General features: G+C 52.8%; 1 protein-coding gene across 1 annotated transcript in view; it reads left to right on the top strand.

Annotated features, from left to right (window-relative positions):
- The window catches only part of LOC141096506 (cilia- and flagella-associated protein 337-like), a 240204-nt gene that overhangs the window by 197914 nt on the left and 27170 nt on the right, over positions 1-15120 (top strand). The window contains exons 23-26 of the mRNA XM_073583172.1: positions 2586-2678; positions 2761-2819; positions 4094-4235; positions 14969-15008. Coding sequence (XP_073439273.1) covers positions 2586-2678; positions 2761-2819; positions 4094-4235; positions 14969-15008 — 334 coding nt within the window. The remainder of the gene's footprint in view (positions 1-2585; positions 2679-2760; positions 2820-4093; positions 4236-14968; positions 15009-15120) is intronic.

A 15120-nucleotide genomic window follows, 5' to 3' on the forward strand; every position in this document is an offset into this window, starting at 1 on the left:
AAGTCTTTTTCCATGTCTGATTTCCCCAGTAGTTTCCCATTTAGTAAGTAATTGTAGCATCTGTTTCTCCTTCCCATGTGCATAACCTTACACTTGTCTGTGTTAAACCTCATTTGCCATTTTTCAGCCCAATTCTCCAATTTAGTCAAATCTGTCTGTAGTTGCAAACTGTCCTCCTTTGTGCTAACTACCTTACATAGTTCTGTATCATCTGCAAATACTGATATTTTACTGTGTAAGCCATCCACTAGATCATTAATAAATATATTAAATAGTAGGGCGCCCAATACAGAACCCTGTGGTACCCCACTAGTAACCCTGGCCCAATCTGAGTATGCCCCATTAATAACCACTCTTTGTTTTCTATCACTAAGCCAGCTACCTACCCATCTACACACATTTTTCCCTAGCCCAAGCTTTCTCATCTTACTTACCAATCTTTTATGTGGGACAGTGTCAAATGCTTTAGAGAAGTCGAGATAAATGACATCCAATGATTCTCCTTGGTCCATTTGAGAGCTTACATCCTCATAGAAGCTGATCAGGTTAGTTTGACAGGAGCAATTCTTCATAAATCCGTGTTGACATGGAGTTAAACATTTATTAACATTGAGATATTCCATAATGGTATAGTGGTGACACTTAATAATAATCTTTATTTTTTAGTAGTAAAGAGGACGTGGCTTAAGATTCTGGTCCAAAAAAACCCTTATTTTGAGTCCCAGTGTCAGTGTTGAGGCTTTTTGTTTCATTCCCGTCTTCGAAAAGCTGTTTTAAATTTCCATTCATTCATTTTGTGCCATTAGTTGTAGTTTTGAATGCACTGTGCCATATAATGCACTGAAGATAAAAATTCTATGTGAGCAAAATGAAAAAAAAAAACAATTTTGCCAAGGTTGCTCAGATTTAATATTCATGGTGTTCACAATACTATAATAATAACTTAGCACTTTTTATTCTACAGGTCAGTATGATTTGTATGATTATATCAATATCAAATTTATAAGAAAAAAAATTAATATTTTATTGCGATAAATAGTGTAAAATTGGTTTATGTATCCATATTTTCTTTCTGCAGTGTAGAAGGTGTAGTAATATATATATATATATATTTATATATATATATATATAAAACTATTTTTTGTATTTTTAGCTCCTCAGTTGGACTTAAACCTATGATCCCTTAATTGCTTGTACAATGATGTATGGCAATACTTTAGTATTAATACAAGCAAAAAAAAAAGAGAAAAATCCAGCACTTGGTCTCCAATGTAGAATAAAAACAGTAGCATTTATATTCATTATCACATCCAGCTGGCGTTATTCTTTTTATGATCTCCTGTTTATAACTGTGTGAAGTTGTATTGCTTTTTTATTTGATTTTATTTTATATTGGAGACCAAGTGCTGGATTTTTCTCTTTTTTTGCTTGGGTTTATATTCATCCATTTATAATCGGGATTTCTTTCCCTGCACTCCCCAGGGATCTGGCACTGGTTTTTGTAAAATGTGAGCTTAACATATTTTTCTTTGCTTTTCATGTGAATACCATACTTTAGTATTGCAATCTTTTGTCAACTTAACCATCTATCTCTTAAGCCCCCATCACACATAGTTTTGTGACGCAACAGTGATCTCACCAGCGAGATCGCTGTATGTGACACAGAGCAGCGACCGGCCCCCCTGCCAGTTATCGCTGATCGTCCTGGAATGGCCAGGCCTTTTTTTTTGATCGCTGGTCTCCCGCTGGCCAGCACACATCGCTGCGTGTGACAGGCGGGAGACCAGCGATCAGCGCGCTGGTAACTAAGGTAAACGTCGCAGTCCTAAGCGGCGCGCAGCGCTTAGAAACCCGATGTGTACCTTATTTACCAGCACGCTGGTGCAGGGAGCTGGTAACCAAGGTAAACATCTGGTTTCTAAGTGCTGCGCGCTGCTTAGAAACCCGATGTGTACCTTGGTTACCAGCACCCTGCACCAGCGTGCTGGTAACTAAGGTACACAGTGGGTAACTAAGCGACGTGTGTCGCTTGTTACCCTCCTGTCGCTGGTGCTGATCGCTGGTGAAGCTGCCTGTTTGGCAGCTCACCAGCGATCATGTAGCGACTCACCAGTGATCCTGACAAGGTCATATCGCTGTCGGGATCGCTGGTGCGTCGCTATGTGTGACGGGGCCCTTATGGAGCCCCACCCCATTGGTATTATTCTATTGGACTACCCAGGGGTGTAACTAGAATTCATGAGACCCTATAGCAAAATAAAATCCCCCCCACCACCACCACCTAATGACAAAAAAAACTGAAACAGTAGCATAATTAGCAAGAAGTAAACATATGGAAAATACTGCCATGTATCAGAGCTTCCACAAAACAGGAAAACTACCAATGTGGAGGAAAGAGGTGTGAAACATTTTATAAAACAATGTATATTGGGGTAAAAAGAAAGACGACAATCATTAATTTATCAAGAAGCCAATTACTGATTTTATTGTGCATATACATCTTCTGAAGTTGATGGCACTTTATAAAAATATCATTTTTCACATTTTTTTGTTTCTAATTTGAAGAATTTTTTATTTTTTCATAGCAACAGACAAAAGCGTGAGCAAAATTCTGTTTCTGAAAACGCGTACTGTGAAGTTACAAGGAGCAGCCTCGCTTGTCTCCAATGGACCATTGGGTAATCCATGATGAAATCACGAGTGTTACTAAAGATCTGCACTTACGCTGGGAAGTAAGGACAATGTTTATGTGTTTTGTAGGCTCAGTCAATTTTTGGAACATATTCCAAGGAGGAAAACTGTCTGCGAGTTTTATACCAGTAAGTGTCCACCTAAATTATACGTAGATATAAGGTAAATATTGCTGCTATTAACTGATTTAGATATAGTCACTAGTATAACAATGCCAGAATAACATCCAAAAGCATCTACTGATTTTTGCACTTATTACAGCAAAAGTCAAATTCATCCAGTAGCATAATAGCATGATATTCTATAAAGCACTACTTCTGACAGAATTAGGTGCTGATCCAAAAACTGCTCGTCAGAATATATTGTGATCCCAGGAGATGAGTGGTCAGTAAATCTGTACAGGGATGGGATGGATATTGGATAGATGCATAGATATTACATAGATTAGATAGATGGATAGATATGTAGATTAGATATACTGTAGATCCGATTAGATACATCGATATCAGATTAGTTGTCACACACAGTGTAGGACAGACTGAGTGCAACACAAAGGAAAAAGGGATGGGGAACCAAACACTAGGGAAGGGGGAAGTTGAGACCCCTAGACTGATCTAACATAACCCTGTCTGTCCTATATAGGTTCCACACCTTTTGCCGAACAAGATACCTAGTCCCTGTGTGACGCTGGCGCTAAGCCCGGTACTAGAAAGGACAGGATGAACGCTAGTCAATCCCACTAACACTAAAGACAGTAAGGATAAATGAAACCAGGGGGACACTTAGCTTCAGTAGACTCAGAGAAAAATGCCGATGCCCTCCAAACTCCAAGAGGACGCTTGCAGACTGCTAAAGCTCCAAGCTTCAACAGAGAAGTGGAAATAACACCTACACCTCCCAACAGGAAGTAGGGAGTCATAAGCACCCAGGTTCAGGTGTGGCCATTAGCACCGGGGGAGGTGGCCACTAGTCTGCAAAGCGAACCAACGAGACCTTCTGCAGACAGATGCAGTACAACAGTCTGCAGCCTCTGATACATCTGTGACATTAGTGTTATAGATACAGTGATATGTAAAGTGCAATATGAACTGCTGAATAATAAGTTATAGTATGAACCAGGTGCATATAGAGAACAATATAGGTGAAAACATATTGTATGGTCCTATTAAATAACAGTGGTAAGGTATAGAAACAATGATTCATATGTACCAAGGTTTTTATCACTGCATCAGTAGCACTTGCATAATAATTATTTATTGATGCATCTATTTGTTATTTTGAGACTTGGGATTTATTTTTAGTATTATTGACGTGCCATAATTATAATGATAATTAAGCGCTTCCTACCGCTAGTCCCACTGTTAGAAAGTGCATTACATTGATCCGTCTTCTCTCCCTTAAGTCTAGGACTGGGTGCCAGGTCAGCAGTCTTGCCATTACTAAGGATGATTCTCTCATGTTTGTAGCAGATTACATTGGTTATATATATGTTTATGACATTAAAGACTATGCTATCCACGGAGCTGAGCAGAACCGTCCGATGTGTAAGTCTGATTTTTTCTTTTTTTCACATTTGATTTTTTTTTAGAATTTTTAAAGTAATAACAAATTAAAAACTAGATGTGTATTTCCTGAAGGCAGTAAAGATAGTGCTTTGAAGTGGTGCCCGGGCTGCCCCTTTAAGAGAGATTTGCCTGCTGCCCCTGCAAGACTTTCAACTCAGGCTCCGTTTTAACTGTGGGTGCCTCTCAGGGGCCACTTTGGCCTCAGGGTCTGATTTGGTGGGTGGGGCCCCTCAGGATCCGATTCGGTGGCCTGGGCTCCTCAGGGCTTGAATTGGTGGCCGGGATCCCTCAGGGTCCGATTTTGTGGGTGTGGCCCCTCAAGGTCCAATTTGGTGGGCGGGGCCCCTCAGGGTCCGATTTGGTGGGCGGGGCCACTCTGGTTCTGATTTTGGGGGTGGGGCCTCTTAGGGTCCGATTTGGTGGGCGGGGCCACTCTGGGTCCAATTTGGAGGCCAGGGTAGCTCAGCCTCCGATTTGTAGGCCAGGGTCGATCAACCTCCGATTTGAAGGCCGGGGTGGCTCAGCCTCCGATTTGGAGCCTGGGGTTGCTCAGCTTCGATTTGGCGCGCCGGCCCTTTAAGACTCATTTCGGTGCGCCAGCCCTTTAAAAATCACTTTGGCGCGTCGGCCCTTTAAGAGCCAGTTTGGCTCACTGGACTTCTAAATCCACTTTGGCGCACATTCTCTCTCAGGGGCATGCATCATGTGATGAAGCTAGATTTGCATTTGTGCTGTGGGTTTCGCTTTAAGAGCTGATATTATCTGCCAGAAACTGTGTCCTGGGGGGGTCATGTATAGTTCGTAGGCGTTGGCATAGTAACTGGGTGTGCCTGTGCATATCAATGAGCTTAACTGCCATTTCAATCGCCTCAGGGCATGTTTTCTCTGTGGCAACATTTTCCCATTGAAATGCACTGAGGAAAATGTTTTTTCAAACGCAAATTGCGCAAAAACTATAAATCCGATCGACACGAAAATTACTTAGCACACCTCTCATGGACGCTGGCTTCGAAACGACACCTCAACGGAGTCTGTGCGTGTAGCAGTTCGGGCCGCATTAATTGCGGAAAATCAACTGAATAACTAGATGTGTATTTCCTGAAGGAAGTACAGATAGTGGCTTGAAATGGTGCCTGGGCTGCCCCTTTAAGAGAGACTTGGCTGCTGCCCCTGCAAGACTTTCAACTCAGGATCCGTTTTAAATGTGGGTGCCTCTCAGGGGCCACTTTGGCCTCAGGGTCTGATTTGGTGGGTGGGGCCCCTCAGGATCTGATTCGGTGGCCTGGGCTCCTCAGGATTTGAATTAGTGGCCGGGATTCCTCAGGGTCCAATTTTGTGGGTGGGGCCCCTCAGGGTCTGATTTTGTGGGTGTGGCCTCTCAGGGTCCGATTTTGTGGGTGTGGCCCCTCAGGGTCCGATTTTGTGGGTGGGTCCCCTCAGAGTCCGATTTTATGGGTGGAGCCCCTCAGGGTCCGATTTTGTGGTTGGGGCCCCTTAGGGTCCGATTTTGTGGTTGGGGCCCTCAGGGTCCGATTTTGTGGGTGGGGCCCCTCAGAGTCCGATTTGGTGGGCGGGGCCCCTCAGGGTCCGATTTGGTGGGTGGGGCCTCTAAGGGTCCGATTTTGAGGGCGGGGCCCCTGAGGGTCCGATTTGGTGGGCGGGGCCCTTCAGGGTCCAATTTTGTGGGTGGGGCCCCTCTGGGTTTGATTTTGTGGCCGGGGTCTCTCAGGGTCCAATTTTGTGGCCGGGGCCCCTCAGGGTCCGATTTTGTGGCCGGCACCCCTCAGGGTCCGATTTTGTGGCCGGGGCCCCTCAGGTTCCGATTTTGTGGGGGGGCCCCTCAGGGTCCGATTTTGTGGCTGGGGCCCCTCAGGGTCCGATTTTGTTGGTTGGGCCCCTCAGGATCCGATTTTGAGGGTGGGGCCCCTCAGGGTCCTATTTTGTGGTTGGGGCCCCTCAGGGTCAGATTTGGTGGGCGGGGCCTCTCAGGGTCCGATTTTGAGGGCGGTGCCCCTCAGGGTCCGATTTGGTGGGCGGGGCCCCTCTGGGTCCGAATTGGTGGGCGGGGCCCTTCAGGGTCCGATTTGGTGGGTGGGGTCACTCTGGGTCCGATTTGGTGGGCGGGGCTCCTCAGGGTCTGATTTGATGGGCGGGGCCCCTCTGGGTCCGATTTGGTGGGCGGGGCCCTTCATGGTCCGATTTGGTGGGCGGGGCCCCTCTGGGTCCGATTTGGTGGGCGGGGCCACTCTGGGTCCGATTTGGTGGGCGGGGTCACTCTGGGTCCGATTTGGTGGGCGGGGCCACTCTGGGTCCGATTTGGTGGGCGGGGTCACTCTGGGTCCGATTTGGTGGGCGGGGCTCCTCAGGGTCCGATTTGGTGGACGGGGCCCTTCAGGGTCCGATTTGGTGGGCGGGGCCACTCGGAGTCTGATTTGGTGGGCGGGGCCCCTCAGGATCCGATTTGGTGGGCTGTGCCACTCTGGGTCTGATTTTTTTAGCGGGGCAACACTGGGTCCGATTTGGAGGCCAGGGTGGCTCAGCCTCCGATTTGGAGGCCGGGGTGGCTCAGCCTCCGATTTGGAGCCTGGGGTCACTCAGCTTTCGATTTGGCGCGCCGGCCCTTTAAGACTCATTTCGGTGCGCCGGCCCTTTAAGAATCACTTTGGCACGTCGGCCCTTTAAGAGCCAGGGTGGCTCACTGGGCTTCTAAATCCACTTTGGCGCACATTCTCTCTCAGGGGCATGCGTCATGTGATGAAGCTAGATTTGCATTTGTGCTGTGGGTTTCGCTTTAAGAGCTGATATTATGTGGCAGAAGCTCTGTCCTCGGGGCGTCGTGTGATGTTCGTAGGCGTTGGCATAGTAACTGCGTGTGCCTGCGCATATCAATGAGCTCAACTGCCATTTCAATCACCTCAGGGCATGTTTTAAGCTTCCCATTGAAAAGCATTGAGACAGTGCATTCTAATGACGGGAAAAAAAAATTTCAAATGCAAATTGCGCAAAAACTACAAATCCGATCGACACGAAAAATACTTAGCACACCTCTCATGGATGCTGGCTTCGAAACAACACCTCAACGGAGTCTGTGCGTGTAGCGGTTCGGGCCACATTAATTGCGGAAATCAACTGGAAAATAATAATAAGAAGAACTAGATGTGTATTTCCTGAAGTAAGTACAGATAGTGGTTTGAAATGCTGCCCGGGCTGCCCCTTTAACAGAGACTTGCCTGCTGCACCTGCAAGACTTTCAACTCAGGATCCGTTTTAACTGTCGGTGCCTCTCAGGGGCCACTTTGGCCTCAGGGTCCGATTTTGTGGGTGGGGCCCCTCAGGGTCCGATTTTGTGGCCGGGGCACCTCAGGGTCCGATTTGGTGGGTGGGGCCCCTCAGGGTCCGATTTGGTGGGTGGGGCCCCTCAGGGTCCGATTTTGTGGCCGGGGCCCCTCAGGGTCTGATTTGGTGGTTGGGGCCCCTCAGGGTACAATCTTGTGGCCGGGGCCCCTCAGGGTCCGATTTTGTTGCCAGGGCCCCTCAGGGTCCGATTTTGTGGCCGGGGCCCCTCAGGGTCCGATTTGGTGGGTGGGGCCCCTCAGGGTCTGATTTTGTGGCCGGGGCCCCTCAGGGTCCGATTTGGTGAGCGGGGCCCCTCAGGGTCCGATTTGGTGAGCGGAGCCCCTCAGGGTCTGATTTGGTGGGCGGGATCTATCAGAGTCCGATTTGGTGGGCGGGGCCCCTCAGGGTCCAATTAGGTTGGCGGGGACCCTCGGGGTCCGATTTGGTGGGCGGGATCCCTCGGGGTCCGATTTGGTGGGCGGGGCCCCTCGGGGTTCGATTTGGTGGGTGGGGCCCCTCGGGGTCCGATTTGGTGAGCGGGGCCCCTCTAGGTCTGATTTGGCGGGCGGGGCCACTCTGGGTCCGATTTGGTGGGAGGGGCCCCTCAGAGTTCAATTTGGTCAGCGGGGCCCCTCAGGGTCCGATTTTGTGGGTGGGGCCCCTCAGGGTCCGATTTTGTAGTTGGGGCCTTTCAGAATCCGATTTAGTGGACGGGGCCCCTCAAGGTCCGATTTGGTGGGCGGGGCCCCTCAGGGTCCAATTTGGTGGGCGGGGCCCCTCAGGGTCCAATTTGGTGGCCGGGGCACCTCAGGGTCCGATTTGGTGGGTGGGGCCCCTCAGGGTCCGATTTGGCGGCCGGGTCCCCTCAGGGGCTGATTTGGTGGGTGGGGCCCCTCAGGGTCCGATTTTGTGGCCGGGGCCCCTCAGGGTCTGATTTGGTGGTTGGGGCCCCTCAGGGTCCAATCTTGTGGCCGGGGCCCCTCAGGGTCCGATTTTGTGGGTGGGGCCCCTCAGGGTCCGATTTTGTGGCCGGGGCCCCTCAGGGTCCGATTTGGTGGGTGGGGCCCCTCAGGGTCCGATTTTGTGGCCGGGGCCCCTCAGGGTCCGATTTGGTGGGTGGGGCCCCTCAGGGTCCGATTTGGTGAGCGGGGCCCCTCAGGGTCCGATTTGGTGAGCGGGGCCCCTCAGGGTCTGATTTGGTGGGCGGGATCTATCAGAGTCCGATTTGGTGGGCGGGGCCCCTCAGGGTCCAATTTGGTTGGCGGGGACCCTCGGGGTCCGATTTGGTGGGCGGGATCCCTCGGGGTCCGATTTGGTGGGCGGGACCCCTCGGGGTCCGATTTGGCGGGCGGGGCCCCTCGGGTCCGATTTGGCGGGCGGGGCCACTCTGGGTCCGATTTGGTGGGCGGGGCCCCTCAGAGTTCAATTTGGTCAGCGGGGCCCCTCAGGGTCCGATTTTGTGGGTGGGGACCCTCAGGGTCCGATTTTCTGGTTGGGGCCTTTCAGAATCCGATTTAGTGGGCGGGGCCCCTCAGGGTCCGATTTGGTGGGCATGGCCCCTCAGGGTCCAATTTGGTGGGCGGGGCCCCTCAGGGTCCAATTTGGTGGGCGGGGCCCCTCAGGGTCCGATTTGGTGGGCGGGGCCCCTCAGGGTCCGATTTGGTGGGCGGGGCCACTCTGGGTCTGATTTGGTAGGCGGGGCCACTCTGGGTCCGATTTGGTGGACGGGGCCCTTCAGGATCCAATTTGGTGGGCGGGGACACTGAGTCTGATTTTGTGGGTTGGGCCACTCAGGGTCCGATTTTGTGGCCGGGGCCCCTCAGGGTCCGATTTTGTGGCCGGGGCCCCTCAGGGTCCGATTTTGTGTCCGGGGCCCCTCAGGGTCCGATTTTGTGGCCGGTGCCTCTCAGGGTCCGATTTTGTGGCCGGAGCCTCTCAGGGTCCGATTTTGTGGTTGGGGCCCCTCAGGATCTGATTTTGTGGCCGGGGTCCCTCAGGGTCCGATTTTGTGGCCGGGGCCCCTGAGGGTCCAATTTTGTGGGTGGGGCCCCTCAGGGTCCGATTTTGTGGTTGGGGCCCCTCAGGATCCGATTTTGTGGGTGGGGCCCCTCAGGATCCGATTTTGTGTTTGGGGCCCCTCAGGGTCCGATTTTGTGAGCGGGACCCCTCAGGGTCCGATGTTGTGGCCGGGGCCCCTCAGGGTCTGATTTGGTGGGCGGGGCTCCTCAGGGTCCGATTTGGTGGGCGTGGCCTCTCTCGGTCCGATTTAGTGGGCAGTGCCCCTCAGGGTCCGATTTGGTGGGCGGGGCCCCTCTGCTTCCGATTTGGTGGGCGGGGCCCTTCATGGTCCGATTTGGTGGGCGGGGTCACTCTGGGTCCGATTTGGTGGACGGAGCTCCTCAGGGTCCGATTTGGTGGGCAGGGCCCCTCTGGGTCCGATTTGGTGGGCGGGGCCCTTCAGGGTCCGATTTGGTGGGTGGGGCCACTCAGGGTCCGATTTTGTGTCCGGGGCCCCTCAGGGTCCGATTTTGTGGCCGGTGCCTCTCAGGGTCCGATTTTGTGGCCGGAGCCTCTCAGGGTCCGATTTTGTGGTTGGGGCCCCTCAGGATCTGATTTTGTGGCCGGGGTCCCTCAGGGTCCGATTTTGTGGCCGGGGTCCCTCAGGGTCCGATTTTGTGGCCGGGGCCCCTGAGGGTCCAATTTTGTGGGTGGGGCCCCTCAGGGTCCGATTTTGTGGTTGGGGCCCCTCAGGATCCGATTTTGTGGGTGGGGCCCCTCAGGATCCGATTTTGTGTTTGGGGCCCCTCAGGGTCTGATTTGGTGGGCGGGGCTCCTCCGGGTCCGATTTGGTGGGCGTGGCCTCTCTCGGTCCGATTTAGTGGGCAGTGCCCCTCAGGGTCCGATTTGGTGGGCGGGGCCCCTCTGCTTCCGATTTGGTGGGCGGGGCCCTTCATGGTCCGATTTGGTGGGCGGGGTCACTCTGGGTCCGATTTGGTGGACGGAGCTCCTCAGGGTCCGATTTGGTGGGCAGGGCCCCTCTGGGTCCGATTTGGTGGGCGGGGCCCTTCGGGGTCCGATTTGGTGGGTGGGGCCACTCTGAGTCTGATTTGGTGGGTGGGGCCCCTCAGGATCCGATTTTGTGTTTGGGGCCCCTCAGGGTCCGATTTTGTGAGTGGGACCCCTCAGGGTCCGATGTTGTGGCCGGGGCCCCTGAGGGTCCAATTTTGTGGGTGGGGCCCCTCAGGGTCCGATTTTGTGGTTGGGGCCCCTCAGGATCCGATTTTGTGGGTGGGGCCCCTCAGGATCCGATTTTGTGTTTGGGGCCCCTCAGGGTCCGATTTTGTGAGTGGGACCCCTCAGGGTCCGATGTTGTGGCCGGGGCCCCTCAGTGTCTGATTTGGTGGGCGGGGCCCCTCAGGGTCCGATTTGGTGGGCGGGGCCCCTCTGCTTCCGATTTGGTGGGCGGGGCCCTTCATGGTCCGATTTGGTGGGCGGGATCACTCTGGGTCCGATTTGGTGGACGGAGCTCCTCAGGGTCCGATTTGGTGGGCAGGGCCCCTCTGGGTCCGATTTGGTGGGCGGGGCCCTTCAGGGTCCGATTTGGTGGGTGGGGCCACTCTGAGTCTGATTTGGTGGGCTGTGCCACTCTGGGTCCGTTTTTGGTGGGCGGGGCCACTCTGGGTCCGATTTGGAGGCCAGGGTGGCTCAGCCTCCGATTTTAAGGCCGGGGTGGCTCAGCCTCCGATTTGGAGCCTGGGGTCACTCAGCTTTCGATTTGGCGCGTCGGCCCTTTAAGACTTACTTCGGTGCGGCGGCCCTTTAAGAATCACTTTGGCGCTTCGGCCCTTTATGAGCCAGTTTGGCTCACTGGGCTTCTAAATACACTTTGGCGCACACATTCTCTCTCAGGGGCATGTGTCATGTGATGAAGCTAGATTTGCATTTGTGCTGTGGGTTTCGCTTTAAGAGCTGATATTATGTGGCAGAAGCACTGTGCTGGGGTTCAAGTGAAGTTCGTAGGCGTTGGCATAGTAACTGGGTCTGCCTGCGCATATCAATGAGCTCAACTGTCATTTCAATCACCTCAGGGCACGTTTTGCCATTTCCTATTGAAAAGCATTGGAGACAGTGCATTCCAATGACGGGAAAAAAAATTTTCTAACGCAAATTGCGCAAAAACTACAAATCCGATCGACACGAAAAATACTTAGCACACCTCTCATGGACGCTGGCTTCGAAACGACACCTCAACGGAGTCTGTGCGTGTAGCGGTTCGGGCCGCATTAATTGCGGAAATCAACTTAATAATAATAAGAAGAATACGTTAGCAGCGTTCGGATTACAATATAGTGTTTTTTTCAAACCACTATAACTAGATGTGTATTTCCTGAAGGAAGTACAGATAGTGGTTTGAAATGGTGCCCGGGCTGCCCCTTTAAGAGAGACTTGCCTGCTGCCCCTGCAAGACTTTCAACTCAGGATCCGTTTTAACTGTGAGTGCCTCTCAGAGGCCACTTTGGCCTCAGGGTCTAATTTGGTGGGTGGGGCCCCTCAGGATCCGATTACTTGGCCTGGGTGCCTCAGGGCTTGAATTGTTGGCAGGGATCTCTCAGGCTTCGATTTTGTGGGTGTGGCCCCTCAGGTTCCGATTTTGTGTGGGGCCCCTCAGGGTCCGATTTTGTGGGTGGGGCCCCTCAGGGTCCGATTTTCTGGTTGGGGCCTTTCAGAATCCGATTTAGTGGGCGGGGCCCCTCAGGGTCCGATTTGGTGGGCATGGCCCCTCAGGGTCCAATTTGGTGGGCGGGGCCCCTCAGGGTCCAATTTGGTGGGCGGGGCCCCTCAGGGTCCGATTTGGTGGGCGGGGCCCCTCAGGGTCCAATTTGGTGGGCGGGGCCACTCTGGGTCTGATTTGGTAGGCGGGGCCACTCTGGGTCCGATTTGGTGGACGGGGCCCTTCAGGATCCAATTTGGTGGGCGGGGACACTGAGTCTGATTTTGTGGGTTGGGCCACTCAGGGTCCGATTTTGTGGCCGGGGCCCCTCAGGGTCCGATTTTGTGGCCGGTGCCTCTCAGGGTCCGATTTTGTGGCCGGAGCCTCTCAGGGTCCGATTTTGTGGTTGGGGCCCCTCAGGATCTGATTTTGTGGCCGGGGTCCCTCAGGGTCCGATTTTGTGGCCGGGGCCCCTGAGGGTCCAATTTTGTGGGTGGGGCCCCTCAGGGTCCGATTTTGTGGTTGGGGCCCCTCAGGATCCGATTTTGTGGGTGGGGCCCCTCAGGATCCGATTTTGTGTTTGGGGCCCCTCAGGGTCCGATTTTGTGAGCGGGACCCCTCAGGGTCCGATGTTGTGGCCGGGGCCCCTCAGGGTCTGATTTGGTGGGCGGGGCTCCTCAGGGTCCGATTTGGTGGGCGTGGCCTCTCTCGGTCCGATTTAGTGGGCAGTGCCCCTCAGGGTCCGATTTGGTGGGCGGGGCCCCTCTGCTTCCGATTTGGTGGGCGGGGCCCTTCATGGTCCGATTTGGTGGGCGGGGTCACTCTGGGTCCGATTTGGTGGACGGAGCTCCTCAGGGTCCGATTTGGTGGGCAGGGCCCCTCTGGGTCCGATTTGGTGGGCGGGGCCCTTCAGGGTCCGATTTGGTGGGTGGGGCCACTCTGAGTCTGATTTGGTGGGTGGGGCCCCTCAGGATCCAATTTTGTGTTTGGGGCCCCTCAGGGTCCGATTTTGTGAGTGGGACCCCTCAGGGTCCGATGTTGTGGCCGGGGCCCCTGAGGGTCCAATTTTGTGGGTGGGGCCCCTCAGGGTCCGATTTTGTGGTTGGGGCCCCTCAGGATCCGATTTTGTGGGTGGGGCCCCTCAGGATCCAATTTTGTGTTTGGGGCCCCTCAGGGTCCGATTTTGTGAGTGGGACCCCTCAGGGTCCGATGTTGTGGCCGGGGCCCCTCAGGGTCTGATTTGGTGGGCGGGGCTCCTCAGGGTCCAATTTGGTGGGCGTGGCCTCTCTCAGTCCGATTTAGTGGGCAGTGCCCCTCAGTGTCTGATTTGGTGGGCGGGGCCCCTCAGGGTCCGATTTGGTGGGCGGGGCCCCTCTGCTTCCGATTTGGTGGGCGGGGCCCTTCATGGTCCGATTTGGTGGGCGGGGTCACTCTGGGTCCGATTTGGTGGACGGAGCTCCTCAGGGTCCGATTTGGTGGGCAGGGCCCCTCTGGGTCCGATTTGGTGGGCGGGGCCCTTCAGGGTCCGATTTGGTGGGTGGGGCCACTCTGAGTCTGATTTGGTGGGCTGTGCCACTCTGGGTCCGTTTTTGGTGGGCGGGGCCACTCTGGGTCCGATTTGGAGGCCAGGGTGGCTCAGCCTCCGATTTTAAGGCCGGGGTGGCTCAGCCTCCGATTTGGAGCCTGGGGTCACTCAGCTTTCGATTTGGCGCGTCGGCCCTTTAAGACTCACTTCGGTGCGGCGGCCCTTTAAGAATCACTTTGGCGCTTCGGCCCTTTATGAGCCAGTTTGGCTCACTGGGCTTCTAAATACACTTTGGCACACATTCTCTCTCAGGGGCATGTGTCATGTGATGAAGCTAGATTTGCATTTGTGCTGTTTCGCTTTAAGAGCTGATATTATGTGGCAGAAGCTCTGTTCTGGAGATGTCATGTGACGTTCGTAGGCGTTGGCATAGTAACTGGGTCTGCCTGCGCATATCAATGAGCTCAGCTGCCATTTCAATCGCCTCAGGGCACGTTTTGCCATTTCCCCATTCAAATGCATTGGAGACAGTGCATTCCAATGACGGGAAAAAAATTTTTCTAACGCAAATTGCGCAAAAACTACAAATCCGATCAACACGAAAAATACTTAGCACACCTCTCATGGACGCTGGCTTCGAAACGACACCTCAACGGCGTCTGTGCGTGTAGCGATTCGGGCCGCATTAATTGCGGAAGTCAACTGGAAAATAAGAAGAAGAAGAAGAAGTTATCAGCGTTCAGATTACAATATAGTGGTTTTTTCAAACCACTATAATAATCTGCCAAAAGTAACATTTAATGAATATTCTGAGAAGCTATGTATTTCAGAATTTCCTTAGAATATCACAGCAAAGTTATGTAATAGAATCATGAGCAATTCCCATATCTAATGTAAGTTATGGCTGTTTCTCATATGCTATGGTGCTATGTAAAGTATTGTGCAGATGACCGTATTTTGAGTCCGAGTCCAATCCAACAAAACTCGGACCAATGTTAGTCTATAGAGTGGTCACAGAAAGTGATTAATGATGCCATCTCTTTCTGAGATGTGAAAACCCCCTTTAATTAAATATCCTCTTGGCTGTAAATAAGTATTGCCGAATATTAATATACTTTTTTATGTGTTCTTTCTGCATAGTTATCAAGCACTGGAGGGCGCACGTGGATATGATTACTCAGTGAGTAAGATGGCTATACATGTTTTTCCAACTTGTGATGAATGATGATCAGAATATGTAAAAATATAAATGTGAACCTAGCTGAACGTCCGGTGTTCAGTTCAGACAAGTT

This window comes from Dendrobates tinctorius, unplaced genomic scaffold, assembly GCF_039654945.1.
Source record: "Dendrobates tinctorius isolate UK_male_01 unplaced genomic scaffold, ASM3965494v1 ptg000075l, whole genome shotgun sequence".
NCBI lineage: Eukaryota > Metazoa > Chordata > Amphibia > Anura > Dendrobatidae > Dendrobates > Dendrobates tinctorius.